Below are 14920 nucleotides of genomic sequence, written 5' to 3' on the forward strand. Positions count from 1 at the left end.
AAAAGAGCAAAAGCAATTTAGATTTTAACTTTACAGCAAGTTGACTTAAAATGTCACTTTTGTCTTTTAGAAAATAGGTTCCTCGGGAAGTAGACGTGCTTGAAAAAGCGCAAATAGTCTTGGCTATACCCCTTTTAAATAGTATTTCTATGTACAAAGAGAAATCCAGGCCGATGAACAGAAACAAATAGTGGTCTCTGAAAGAAGTCTCTGGAAAAGACCTTTATTTAAAGGTACATTGTAATCTTGGGGGTATCCCCAACTGTTTAGCATCAACCCAGACAGAGTACAGAGAAGTATTTATAAAAAAAAAAAAAGCAAGCCACATCACAGTAATGAAGCTTTTGCACACACGTTTTTTTAGACAGCAAGAGAATTCTGATGTGGTAATGAAACTTACCAGTAACATTTGATGCATCTATTTAACAAAAAAAATAGATTCTGAAAGATATCACACATCGGATCCATCTGTTAATACAAAACTAACCTCGATTGTTACAACTTGACCTCTATTACGTGGAACGTGTTTTCTCATAGCAGTACACATATAGGATATTTAGAATTTTACTAAAATACAAAAGTGAGAAAGAGGCATCATGGACTCTGCAGCACAGAGGTAATAATGCTTTTTCCATTTTTTTTCTTCCTAACTCACAAGCCTATAGCATTCAAGATTTTTAGTCTTCAGAGAACTACCTGCAAGATGTATTAATTAGGAACTACCTTCCCCATTCTTCAGGTTTTATATACTACACATGAAGAATCAGTGACAAGTTTTGCAAGTAACTGAAAAGAGCATTCTTTGAGACAGCTTTGTGTGTCTCCTGCTATCCACTTCAGAATATGCAGATTTATATCAATGTGTTTAATAACAGAAAATCCTTCAGTGTTATTTTGTTTTCCAAATTACATTAACAGTCCTCTGATATAAACCTCAAGGTCACCATGCAAGTCAATCAAATGCCCTTCAGCCCTTTCTTTCTCATGTTTTTTTTTTGTTGTTGTTGTTGCTGTGTTGCCCAGTTATAGAACCTTACTGGTGGAGAGTATGTCAAAGTAGTGATCATGTGCTCTGCATTCTTGATTTTTCCACTGCTTAGTTCACCATAATAAAGTTAGATTTGCAGTGAGCTTAAAAAAAGAAGAAAAAAAGTATTCAGTATATTACTGTGATTTATCTGTCTGCATGTGAATTTCTGCATTACATAATTAACTAGGATTTTAGGGTCTGAGCAGGTCTTTTCCCCTCCCCCCCAGGAAATGAGTGTACTATGAAAGACTACTTCCTTCCTTTTTTCTTTACTACAGTGTCAGCTCTCCAAAAGCAGTATTTGTCTTCAAGTTCCTCAGCTATTACCCAGAGATTCTTGATTAAAGAAAAATTGCTAAACACAGGCCCACAAAAGGGAAATAATCTGTCAAAGTATCTGGCAAGCGTTCTTATTTTTAGCAATCCTGCTGCTATACATTATTTACAAACTGTAACAAATACACAAGGAAGCAGATGTGCAATGGATAAGCATGACTTACCTATAAACTCAGTGACAGGATCATGTTCACCCTCTGTTTTAATAGTACCTGCAATACTTTCATTCTCCAAGATTGGAAGAAAAAGCTGTACGAAGTCTGAGGTATATGGAGGAGCAATCACATCCAATACCTGAAATGGTAGACAAAATTGGATTATTCTTCCCGTTAGGTGTATAGTAGAAATATTACTTAATTCACAATACTCGTCTCAAAAGCATATAAGTAGTTGGACTTTTAAGACCTTTTATTGTCCGTACAAGTAATTGATTATGCATTCTTGTGGTACTCTACAGCTACCTTAATACTATCAGAAGTCAAGATACAGTACGACTAAGTCATGTCCTTGTGAATACCAATATTACATACATTGCTTGGAAACCCATCTCTTATCTTCAAGTATTTTTGAATTTGAGGCAAGCTGACGTGGTATCCACCCAAACATATACAACTGATATTAAAGTTTATTTCTACGTGTTAGTAAACGCATTTTTTTGCTGCTGACCTCTGTAACAAAGTATCTGATGAGAGAGATATCTGTGTCTAGCTTCTCCAGGCATTTGCGGATATAGCTGACAACAGGCAGGACATATCCTCGACTGAGTAAGTGCACCATTCTATCCAGGAGTGTCTTCTTCAATTCCAGCTGATAAGGAGGGGAAGGGAGCAGGGTGCAGGAGGCAAACCAACGCATTAGAAACATACTCTCAAAAGCACAGAGTTTTCATTGTTCATTCTTATAGATTCAATATCTGCTATGATACTTATTAGTCATGATCATGTTCCTAACTCTTAGAACTGCTGTGATAACAGCAGTTAACCTAAGAAAGCATAAGTAATACGAAGGAATACAAATACTGAATCCTTTGAGAATCACCTGCTCCATTACATCAAGCTGTGAATGTTCTGTTTCAAAGAGTTTGACAAGAAGTTGTAGAACTTGGGGATGAAGCAGCTGATGGCACGTACTGATCTGCAAACAAGATAAAATAAGATCAACAGAACTTCAATTTAAAAACCAATGTGCTGCTCTTATTAGACAAGTTTACACTGATGTTTATTGCCAGATGTAAATTCTTTTAGAAAAGTATAACACCGCTTTTGTCTGTAATGCCCAAATTTCCCTAATATAAATAATGCTGAGCTGACAAAACCAAACAATTAACTCTAAACAGAAACAGATTCATCTTTGTATATTTACTGTAAATGATAGGCATTCCATGAACTGGATGTAATTCTAGTAACAAGGATCAAAAATGCTTTTGCTCTCCAGCCAGGTTTATCTGTACACTTTTACCTCATCCAGTAATGCCAGATGAACCGGGGTATGATCAGTCTGCAGCTGGAAGTATCGTGGTTCTGACACTGTCCAGTCCACCCACTTTAATACACCCATTGCCACCACTGGAAACCTACAGAAAAAAGAGGTCACTTTAGAACAGGAGCATCCAAACAATCACCATCTTCCAGCATATTCTACTGATTGCTAGATTTTCATAGTTTAACTTAAAAAAGAATTAATAAAGCTTGAGGAGTTTTACTTGAAGAGTTGCCAGTATACATCAAGAGCAGTCTTCACCAAAAATATAAATAAAAAAGCTGAAGAATAATTCTTTCTACAAAAGACACTCCCTGCTCAGCACAAAATGCTAAAAGCAGGCAACATAATTCACATACACCCCCCGTTTGATCCAGTTTATTCAATATCTGCTATTTCATACTACTGAGAGGAGAAGAAAGGATGCATCTATTGCTAAGAAAGCTGCATTAGGAAGACAAAGTAATCTGTCACCTTTTTCCAATGGCAGAGCCATTTCTTGGCAGAGCCAAGATGCTCTACAACACAAGAGGTGCAGTTTGCAATGGAAGCCAGAATTCCTGTCCTCATGAGGGAAAGATTCCAAGGAATCAAATGTATAGTTTTGAAAGCTACTTTTAGACCACATATTCACCCATTCTACAGTGAGGACATTCTCACAGAGCTGCCCACAAAGGCACTTCCCTTTAGCAGTACTTTCTCTCCTAAATACTCATTTCCTTCCAGAAATGGAAACTTGGGACCAATCTCCCTGCTTACCTGATGCACTGATAGAGAGTGCTCAGTTCTGCAACCAACTCTGATGCTCCTTTGTTCTCATTGCAACACAGGTTGTGAACAGTTTCAATGGCTTTTGAAGTTGACTTGAGTTCATCCTTGTTTATGCTGACTCTCTTGTTCTGACAAAATACAAAGTTCAAATGCAAGAGACACAAATATACAGGGAGTCTTTGTTTACTTAAGGAAAGGAATTGTAGCTAGACATAACCCTAAGACTACATTGTATTTCTCAAAGTTAGACTCACAGGCAAGTTTTAGAAGAAACAAGTATCAATGAGCTGCAATAGAAGGACGTTTGCTTTATCTAATTCCCAGCTCATTGATACTTTTTTCTTCCAAAAACTCATATATGAAGCCTGAAACAGTTCATAAAATAAACAAACCGAGCTGAACATACCATTTTAAACTGAGCCACTTAACGACCAACCATTTTCTTCAGCACAGTTATACCACCATAGGTGAAAAGAAAACGTTACGCACAGAACTGAACATTACCTTTTTCCACATCTCTACTACGCTAGCTGCATATGCCAGTATGTGAATATATTTGTGCTTGTGGTCCTGGTTGATCTTAGCACCTGGCTTAAACAATGACTGCATGAAGAGGTCCAGAAAGGCAGGTACTCGAATCTGAAGAAAATGAATGGTTTATTAGAGTCTGAGAATTAAGATAAAAATATAATTTTTTTTTACATCTGATGTGTTTCTCATAGAGCAAGATTTAATAAATTCTTCCTCAGGAATAAGCTAGATGGTTTCAAAAGAGACCTGAACTTTTGGCACTGGCACACAAAAAGCACACAAAAGAGCAGCAAGTTAGAGAGAAACTGTATTACTCAAGTATCTAAATGCCACCATTTGTTACCAGAACCCATGTTAGAACATGCCATTTACGACTGCTTATAACAAAATGCAAAATTGATATAATTTTTTGTTTTAAAGAAGGAAGTGAATTCCTTGCCATCTTTACTTCCTTCCTATTGGAAAGTTCTTTAAATTAATCAATTATATGTAAAAAGACAGATTGGAATGATAAAAAAAAGAAGCTAATGCAAAATACAATACAAATAGTAGTCTCACATTTATACATTATTTAAAATTACTGATGGATGAGCCTGAGTGATAAATTCTATCTTGTGTCAATACATTTAGCACAATAAGACCTCAGATTTTTGAGTGCTACAGTAACAGAAGAAAGTTACAGAGGTTAAAAAGAAGACAGCTACTAACCAGTTCTACTGGAGGTGGGTCCATGCTTGTAAACATTTTGAACAAGACAGTGATATCTGCTGGATTCAGAGCTCCTTTGGACAGCATTGCACCAAGAGCTTGACACGCACGAGGATAAGAGGCTGCAGTACCCAACGCTAAAGTGATTTGACTAGCATCATGGCCTCTAGATGAATAACACAAACACACATAGGAACTTATTTTCGTTATTTGGAAAATTTAGTTCTAGCCTCACCCTATGTAATGCAATACCTGATGACAGAACCTCTTATCGTGGGTAATTACAGAAACAAGCCTGTATTTTTCTGGTTTACTTCTAAAATGTGCATCAAATAATAAAAATAAATATTTTTGTAATAGATGGAAACATAAATTCTTTGTTATTCCTACTTCAGTTCTCCCAGTACAGGACAAGGAACTTTTCTATTGTTCTATATATTAAAGCCTGCTACAAGAACTGCTCTGTTGCAAGTGATTTCACACTACCACAGAATGAATAAAAAACTAAGAATTCTCCTTTTGCAGTATAAGGTAATCAGGAATGAGCAAAAGAAGCAGATTATACATTATGGTGTCTTATGTTTCACTGATAAATATAAAAGGCACTTGCTTTTCATGAGCATATCGCTGAACCTCCTGAGCAATCCGTCTGACAGCTGACCCTCCTTGCTCTTCTTGAGCTAATATGGACATCATAGATTGTGCGAAAAGATACGTGTGCTCTCCATGGCAAACCATCTTCTGTGAAGGTGCACATGAAAAATATTACCAGAAAACAAGAAATATGTTTTTATGATTACATTGCTTTAATAGCAAAGATTTCAATGAAATCTACTAATACAAAAGGAAGTTAAGGAAGACTAGAGTACAGAAAAGCATAGTCTATCACTGTGCACTGATACCATGCAAGAAGAAATGACTACATTGTGAATGTATGTTTTTTAGATGCTAGAGAGGAAAATTTAGCCTACTCGTACTCGGCAATATTTAAAAAGTAAACCAAGTCCAAAGCCATCCAAAAGTCATTACACTATTTCATAATAAAGAACAAATGCTACGTTGATTCAGATGGCAACTTTCACACTGACATGGATGATAAAACAATTATTAGAATTTGCCAGAGGACTGATTAGATTGATCCTTAGATCTTGCATTAAGTGTGAAAGAAGACAGTTTTTCCTTTATACGATCCATTTAAGAAATACAGGAAATGTTACATACACAGTTCAAAACATGACTGGTGACAGAATCACCAAATTTATATTTTTTAACTCATATATAGCTTCTTTTCATAAAATGCTCTAAGACTTCAGAAGATGTCAAGATTTTCCACAGTCCCACAATGATTTGTATATTTTAATGGAAAGGAAAAAAAAAATTTCCACACATAAGAAGGAACAGAGAACTTACAGCAAACTCAGGGAGGTTTTTCTCAAGGTTTTCTTCCCCTCCATCTAAAATTGTTGCCAGAGATGTGCGCAGGACTCTGGAAAATACTTCCAATTGCTGACATGCTGTTGAAACACTAGTTATTTCCCCTTGATATCCAGCATCAGATATAAGCTATAACAAAACCAATAAGTAAATGAATAAATAAATCACTAAATACCTATATTATTCAAGTTGATATTTCAGATATCCTAACAAGCCTAGAAGAACACGTGAGATTTTCCTCTTCATACACTTGCTGGAATTCATGTTCATCATTTAGAATACAGAAAAAGAAGCCAATGAAGATCTGAAGTGTTCCACTGCACCACAAATTGTTATAAACTTGTTGTTTCCTATGTCAACGACAATTATTCACATGAGTTATACCTCCAATATAAGAATGTTATCTCCTAACATGAGATTAAATATGCATGCCAACAAGAGCCACAAAGCAAGATTAAAAATTAGTTATCTTTGGTACTTGTGTACATATATATGGATGTACATATGTAATAAATACAATATATAGTAATAGGGTCTTACGCACACACATGCATGCATGTGCAAAAAGCCCAGGAGAATAACTGTCACTGGGAAAAAAAAAAGTGTGTAAGAACCTTTAAACAACTGTTACCCAGCACTCACAAGATAGATCTGTTCTTATAGCACTAAAGTAAGGGAATTCCAATAACAATGCGAATAATTTGTATAAAAGGTATCCAATGCTTAAGACTTTCTGTACTGCAAGTCATCTTCAAAAATAGAACAAGTCACTCGGACATGGCAATAAAAATAAAATTAGAGATATAGACATTCTCGCTATTATTCTCTTAAATAGCAAACTAGTTTTTGTTTCACTGTTGTATAAAAACAAAGGCCTACTTGAAAGTCTTTGAATTCACAACCCAGTAACCATAAAAATACAATTTAGAAAACACATGATGCACAATTTTCGAACACAGATCAGAGCAAAAAAAAAATCTCAAAAAGCAGTAGGTCAAATTGGAAAATTACATTCACAATTCGTAGGACAATTCCTCTCACCAATCTGTACTTGTACTGTTCTGACATTTGAATAAGTAGTATTAACAGAAACACATATGAGATACAGGCAAGACTATAGCCAACATTTGATGCCAGAACAATTAACCTGGTATGGAACGTCTCATTTATTACACTTGAGCATACTACCTTCACAGTAAAATTAAGCATTAAACAGTCTGGATGGGCTTCTGCCAACTTGTAAAAGAGATCTCTCCATGTAGTGTGTGCTATCATTTGCTCAAGCCATGCTGGAGTCTGAAAAGATTAAAGGAATAGAAATAAACATAGGAATATCTACTTGTCAATATCATTAAAAGTAAGCTTTTTACCTCTCAGGAGTCCAATCAGTTGCTATGCAGGACTTCATTACAACAAAGGATGCATTCCACTTTTCTAAGTTCTCTAAGCCCCTGAGAACTCTAGTGACATAGAGCTGCTTTTCTGAAAACGGTTGTTTAACTAAACAGCTTAGAAGACAGTTTTCCATCCCCCACCATCTACTACTCCATCACACAAAGACGTCTATAGAGGATCCACTCATGTCATGTAAAGACAACAACATGGATTCCATGCATACCTCTCCTTCCTCTGTAAAGATGGAATCTGCTTTCCGAGGATCAAAATGCTTGATAAGTAAGCTCTTTAAATGGTTTTCCACAGTCTCCTGGACTTGCACTGGCTCAACACCTGTACAGAAGGAACAAAAAACTTGGCAGATGCAATCCAGTCAAACATGGCAGCAAAATTTTCAAATTTTCAGCAATGTTCTATTATGAGAACAGAAGCTACCCTGTGATTTACCAGAAATTTATCCACAGGCAGAAGATGAGAGAAGAGCCATCAGTTCTATTTTCAAGCCACGCAGATACAGACACGTACAGATTTTGAGATTCTCAGTCATTTTTCCTAAATGCAAACTATGCTTAGGATCATAGGCAGGTTACACTAGCCCTTTTCTCTCGCTCTCTTCATCACTCATGATGACAGCAATGCCAGTCATCTCACAAGACTGTCACTAGGTGTGATACCAAAATATCCTAAACACAAAAGAGACTACCAGGATTGGTGCGCAAACCCACGTTACTGCAGGCTAGAGTCCATCTGCTTTAAATATGTTGGGTATCGGTAGTTTTGACAAAAACAAACAGATTACTTATTCTCTGAACAGAATCAACATATTATGATGTTACACAAGAACAGAAAGGATGCATCCTGAAGACATCTTTCACATAAAGAATTTAGTCACGTACACATACAGGATAACAACTCTAATATGATCCACTTTTGAATATGATCCAGTTTGCCACTAATTCACATATTTATGATGAAAGACAGACTACAGAACCAAATTATATAGTATTACCTATCCTACCTGTTTGAATGAGCCATTCTGCCAGCAAATTTACAGTCTGTGCCACTGCTGTATAGTTTTCAGAAAGAAGCTGGATGACATTCTCTGGAGAACCTCCTGCTTGGAAATATCTGATGAAAGAATTAGAAAAGAACAATTTGAAAACAATATTTAAACAATTTGAAAACTATATTAAAAAAGGAGCTCTAAATAAAGGGAAAATAACAGCATCATTTATTTTTGCATACTTCCATACAAAACAGTAGCACTGCACAGCAAGCTGCACTCACCTTTTTAGCGTGTTAAATATAGACGGCTCCATTATGTAGTCAGGAGTTGAAAATTTCTTCAGGCACTCTTGCTGGACTTCAGCATCATCCTCTCCCTCCCCATCCTCATCATCCTGCTGTTTGCAAACACAGCCAGGTCAGTCACCTCAGTTCTTCCCCGCTTAACCCACAGCACACGACCCACTCACGAAAAAAGCACGATTTAACAGAGCAGGCGCAAACCTAACAGCACCTTGCTATTGTTTTATTTCCTTTTAACCCCCCCCCCAAGACCCAGGTCCCACAGCCCCGGGCGGACACCCACGCTGGGCACCTCTCGCCTCGGCCCGTCCCCGCCGAGTCCCTGCCAGGCCTCCCCCCACGGCCGGGCAGGGCGAGAGGAGAAGCCCCGGAGCCCCCCGGAGCCCCCCGAAGCCCCCCCCCCCAGACCCCAGAAGGGGAACAGGAGCCCGCCGGTCCCCAGAGCAGCCTGGCGGGATGGCGACCCCCAACCCCGACCGCTTCAGGCCCAGCGCCCGCCGGCTCTCACCGCCCCCCCGTCGGCTTCGTTGCCCCACTCCGCCGCGCTCCCTTCGAAGTAATCGGCGTCCTCCATAGCTCCTCGGCCGAAAAACCCGCGGCGATGGCCGGAACCAGGCCGCGACCGGCCCCCGGGGCGGAGCGGCGCGGAATGGCGGGCGGCGGCCGGGCGGAGCCTGTCCTGGCTCCGGGCCGGCCTCAGCTGAGGCGAGGCGTCGCCGCTGCGGCCTCTGGAGCTGTGAGGGTGGTTTGTGCCTGAAAGCCGTCACCCTCCTGCCGCTTCGTGGGGAGTTTCTTGCCCCAGAGCCGGTGCGAGGAGCCGGCTACGGGAGCCGGTTGTGCTGGGGGAGCGGGGCCGTCACCTCACGCCTCAGCGCCGCTCCCCCTGGAGCGGGCGTTCGCTGCCGTGCAGCCACTGCCTGGTAAACGAAGGCTGAAACCACGCAGCAAATAGCAATGAAATATGACAACCTAAAAGCTGCTCCCGTGTTAAAAAAAAAAAAAAAAAAAAAAAAAAAAAAGCTTCCCTATAGCACCAGGCCTCCCAAAGCCATAGCAACGCAGATGGAGGCTGCACAAGAAGAGAAAAAATTGGATCATCATACTGTAAAAATGGTAGAAAAGCAACAACAAACTGATGGTAATTATTAAATATTATTGTATGATTTAAATGTTAACAAGTAGAAGGAAAAAGCAGTCCCTCTAAAGAACAAGGAAGATACCTTTGGTATAATGGAAATGTCAAGATTGTAAGGTTTTAGGACCAGAATCAGTGTAACAGTGTCCCCTAAACTTGCTGGAGAATAATATTAAATTAACCTGCCTTTTCTCATTGCAAACCAAAATTCGTTACTTCTAGCCGAAGACAAAACCCTGGAATCTTTGATCTAAAAAGACAAGAGACCAACTGTAGCCCCTACAAGTAACGATATGGGTTGTTAACAGGTTCATTTCCAGGCAGCAGAGAGGCCTGCACCATGTGGGTCCCCTTTCCTGAGGCTCTTGCAGCCTCGTGTCCCCACCAGGAGTAGGCTGTCACATAAAGAAAACAGGACTGGCTCCCCCCAGCCACGAAGCTGGATCCTCAGGGCAGTGGCTGTACTGAGGTCGGGCTTTGGTGCTGCCCTTCCTGGGGTCTGCCCAGAGAGGCCTGCAGGAGAGCATCGGGCCTGGGTGCTGGCCTGAGGCGGGGAGGGTCTGGGAGTTACAGCCAAACAAAAAGGGGCCAAGTCCTGAATAGGCGCTGATCTTACAGCCTGACCTTGGGCAAGGAGATGGGTGTTACTGAAACTGAGACCCTGTGAGACAAACACAGCGTCCCTTTGTCTCTGTTCAGATCAACTCCTGTTCTAAAATTGTGTGAGTTTAAATGCGAGAAAGGGGAGGATGAGGATGTGCACTGGGATTTGGAGGGCAAACAAGAGCGTTGCTGATTGTTTAAAAGGTTGTTTATTCTTGTTCAGTTTCTCACTGAAAATTAATAAAAGTTATTACATATTCTTCAATGCAGCCTGTAAAATCACTTAGTATGAAAGAACAAACAAACATCTATCCAGGAACAGCTGTTGTAGCATCTTCAAAAGATGCAGTCCTTGTTTAAGTGTGGCCACTAATACCAATACTGCTAAGTAAAGGGCTTACTACACTTTAAATTTCAGTACAGAAAGTATACACCACCAGAGCTGTAACGCATACTGCAGCGCAGCATGAGTTGTGCTGTTGTACACTGCCTTGCAGTGGTGAAACGACCCTTTTTGAAATACTTCTTCAACATTTTTGTGAGCCCAGGATAATGTTCTTTGTATTCTGTCAACGGGATGGAAAAGAGACTTTTTCAGAACAAAAGGCATGGATTGAAGTAGAGGCACAACAGATGGGCTCTCTACCTATGCTGGATGATTCCTTGATTTTCTGCAGCCAAGAGGACAGTAAGGTAACTTTTTAATGCTTATGAAAGCATTGATCATTTTTTACGAGGAAATAACTAGGAGTGAAGTGACAGGCTGAGGCTGGAAGTCAATTGAAAAATCCTTCGGAAAAGGATTTCATACCACTGAGAGACGTAGTGGTATTAGATATTAATGCTACTAATAATTTTAGTGTCTAATTTTCAAAACCGGAAGTTTTGTTGTCTTTATATACTTGCATCTGTTTTGATTGCAGTAACAGAAACTTATTGTTAATATTATTATCATTTTAATATAAAGAATGAACTATACTTGAAGCATTTACTTTCAGCTTTCCTAGAGGAGAAAACTAGGGACTTGTTCGAGAGCCAGACATAAGCAGAATGGTCCTTTGCAGAAGAAGTGCAATGTTCAGGCATTCCCCACCACAGGCCAATAAACAAGAAGCAAAGTCAGAACAGAAACAAATTTCAAGGTATCAGTTAAACCTCTGGAAAAAGAAGTGTATCAGAAACCGATTTTGTAAACTAAACTTTTACAACTTTGAATGGAAATAATGTTGGTTGTCCTCTTGGTTTTAACTGTGTTCTCCCATATGCATTTATGTTTTTCAGATTCAGTGAATTGTTCACCACTGCGTATAATAAAAGCACTTAGACTTACCTGAGTGTTCCTGAAAGGTTTTATTATCCAGCAAATGCAGGTAACAAATTTCTCACTGAATACGTATTTGACTATATTTTGTATGTAAAATGTTCTCGAGTCACAGTTCCCAAGTAATGAGATTTTGATGAGGCCGTCAGCATATTTGAGCCAAATAACTGTTCTGTAAAGGCCGGCCTAGGACACTCTGCAGCATGCCTTGAAGAAGCTCTAAAGGCAACCTGGGCAGTAGATGTGGGTGAAAAAGAGCCACATCTAGAGACTGTGGAAAGCTATTTATTTCCCAGCTATCAAATTCTGTTGCTTGATTTTTGAGCAAATTGCTAACAGCTTTGTTTCAAGATTTCCTACCTAAAGGAGTGCTAAATATGACACAGGTGATCATTTGGTTCCTTCCTGGAACAAAAAGACATTCCAAATGGAAAAGGTGACCTCCAACAAAAACTGTTTGCTTTTTATCCATGTTTTTTGTATTTTGTAATTGTTAGCCTTTTGCAAATCAGACAATACATTCAACTAGAGATCAGGTAATAACTTTCAAATTCAGTAGGAAAGTACAGCAGCATCAAATTAGGCTAATGAGTTTTGGCTAAAGAGTTCTTTTCAAGCAGAACTTTTTTTTTTTTTTTTTTTTTTTCCTTTTAGCACCTTGACATTGACAATTCCTGGTAGCAGCGTTATTCCAGACATTGAATGCTTGACACATTTCTGTGTAACTGAGAAGTATTCAGAGACAAAACAAGGCTTATTTATACACTGTGGGTTGATTAAGAGCATAGCCATGCAATGCTTTGAGTACTTCTCAACATAACCTTATAGTGGAAACATTTTCTTGTTTTAAAGCAAGTTCTACAGTTTAATTGCATACTGATCATTGGAAACACTAAACTTACACTTCACTTCTGCCTGTTCTGTAAGTGTATTTTTTTGTAGTTCCTTAGTTGGGGACATCCTGGCCTTTTAAATAAATACATTTTCTGACCTTGAAAATTTGTATAAAGATCCCAAACTTGGTCACTTGTACCTGGGAAATGAATAATTTCCCAAATAAATATTTTTAAATGTCCAAGGTGATGAATTTAGGAGCCTTGTTTATCTAGCTTTCCCTAGTTCCTTTGTACTTACAATGAGGTTGTCTCATAACTTTTTTTTTTTTCTTTACAGCTGCTCTATTCTTGCTTATCAACCATATATATTACAAAGAGTAGATGGGGTGAGGAGACAGGGACAGTAGAGAGTCGCTTAATTGAAAGGTAGCAGTCTTTGGCCCATGATGTTGGGCAGAACCGTAAGTTGTAGGCTCCTGTTTTAAATCACAAATAGGTTAACAACAGCCATTGCCTGCAGCAGCACTGGGCATCCAGACTCCTTACACAGATGAACCATTGTAACCCAGCACAGCTTGTCCTGTGGGAAACAGAACTCAAGGTTAGCACCAAAACCTTCATCAAATCCGTTACTTCAGGTTGGATGTTGTACCTTCAAGTAAAAAGTGATCAAAAATTAAAAATGCAGAGATACATATGAATCACCACACACACACTTCAGGAAAGAGATGCTATCTCCTCTGGATCTAGGGTTAACGCAAGTTTAAAACACTTTTCATTAATACTTTGAAGTCTTACATGGACATCTATTTGGTTTTATCACCCTACCCCTCCATTTGCCTTTGCCATTGCTCTTCTGATACTGCCAACAGAAAACTGATAATGTACTGGAAATTAACCAGAATGGAACCCCTTTCCAAGTAGCCTTCCTTCACAAGCCTGATGATGTGATTCATAGCCCTTATACAGTTCTTTTCAATGCCTGATCTCTACTGGCACTCTAGCATTTTTGTTGTAAAAATGGTAAGTCCAAATTCATATCAAATACAGGAAAACTATACACAGGAACACTATTATTCACTATCTATAATTAGTATAAAATCCACAGCCTAAAAACATGACTTAGTTTGCATAATAGAACAACAGAACTGAGAGAACTCCCGTGATTACTACTTCAGTCCTAAGCCCATTCTTTATCCAGACTGGAGAATTAGTTTATTTCGTACAAAGGTATTATGCTTTCATTTAATAAAACAAGTGCATAAATTAAAGTGAAGAGATGCATTCACATTTTAATTCTGAATTTGTTTACATTTGTCTCTGGTACCCCAGCCTCTGAAAGCTTGTTATGCTACATAAAACCCCTAGGATTGGCATCTTCTCCCTCAAAACATGATGATTCTCTCTGGATTTGGGACTACATTTAAAGGCTTTGTTTTTTCCTGTCATTAAATCAAAGGTTCTTGGGGTAGATTTCCTTGGTGAAAAAAAAAAATGGAAAAAAAAGTAGATTCTATTTTAATGTTTTCTTTAAAAAAAGTTATATTACATACTTGATCTGTTACCCTTATTGCATAGGTATCAGCAATCACTTGTTTTTGTTGTTTACCTAGAGAAGAACTCCCTATTTTTTCCACAGAACCATGCTACGTTTGTAGAGCCCAGAAGCTAGAAAAAATCTTATTATTTTTATATGATTTATGCAGCAAGAGATGAGGGCCTCGCCAGCTCCTCCCCAAGTTGGTGTTTCCAGAAGAATTGTGCTTTAAACTGTTTTGCTCAGCTCAGTACATTAAAAGCAGACAGAGTAAAAAGCAGCTTTAACTTTTAATAACATGAGAATCAGGACTGAAAACAAGTAGTTATGAAGCCAGCACTCATGGCTGACATTTTAGCAATCTCTGCAATACAGTAAAATACTCTGGAGCACTTTATCTACCTAGTAGCTGAGAGACGTCCACTCCCAGTATTTAAACTAACTGGTTATGTCAAGGATTAAAATTGGTTCACTCCTGGAATTTCTATCTTGTCAG

The 14920-nt window shown here is 38.8% G+C and overlaps 1 protein-coding gene and 1 long non-coding RNA gene across 5 annotated transcripts; one reads left to right on the top strand and one right to left on the bottom strand.

Moving 5' to 3' along the window:
• Positions 1 to 207: 207 nt before the first annotated feature.
• On the bottom strand, positions 208 to 9840 carry NELFCD (negative elongation factor complex member C/D). Of its 3 annotated transcripts, none has more exons than XM_048074599.2 (15): positions 9501 to 9840; positions 8972 to 9084; positions 8703 to 8812; positions 7908 to 8017; positions 7478 to 7585; positions 6266 to 6418; positions 5466 to 5596; positions 4856 to 5021; positions 4121 to 4255; positions 3605 to 3744; positions 2825 to 2939; positions 2405 to 2500; positions 2033 to 2173; positions 1531 to 1660; positions 208 to 1131 (listed from the first exon to the last, which is right to left on the bottom strand). In XM_048074599.2, exons 1-15 carry the CDS (start codon positions 9564 to 9566, stop codon positions 1097 to 1099), a joined length of 1749 nt encoding a protein of 582 aa, XP_047930556.1. In that variant the 5' UTR covers positions 9567 to 9840; the 3' UTR covers positions 208 to 1096. The 3 variants fall into 3 exon arrangements, with proteins under 3 accessions (XP_047930556.1, XP_047930555.1, XP_047930554.1); XM_048074598.2 differs by having other exon boundaries at positions 8972 to 9087; XM_048074597.2 differs by lacking the exon at positions 208 to 1131 and having other exon boundaries at positions 1143 to 1660; positions 8972 to 9087.
• Positions 9841 to 9845: 5 nt separating this feature from the next.
• LOC106042203 (uncharacterized) lies at positions 9846 to 13614 on the top strand. 2 transcript variants are annotated; one of them, XR_010825236.1, is made up of 4 exons: positions 9846 to 10130; positions 11729 to 11872; positions 12012 to 12100; positions 13225 to 13614. It is a non-coding gene; the product is annotated as an uncharacterized lncRNA (long non-coding RNA). The 2 variants fall into 2 exon arrangements; XR_010825237.1 differs by lacking the exon at positions 9846 to 10130 and adding an exon at positions 11288 to 11423.
• The last annotated feature ends 1306 nt before the right edge of the window (positions 13615 to 14920 follow it).

The sequence above is a fragment of the Anser cygnoides genome, chromosome 16 (genome assembly GCF_040182565.1).
Source record: "Anser cygnoides isolate HZ-2024a breed goose chromosome 16, Taihu_goose_T2T_genome, whole genome shotgun sequence".
Taxonomy (NCBI): domain Eukaryota; kingdom Metazoa; phylum Chordata; class Aves; order Anseriformes; family Anatidae; genus Anser; species Anser cygnoides.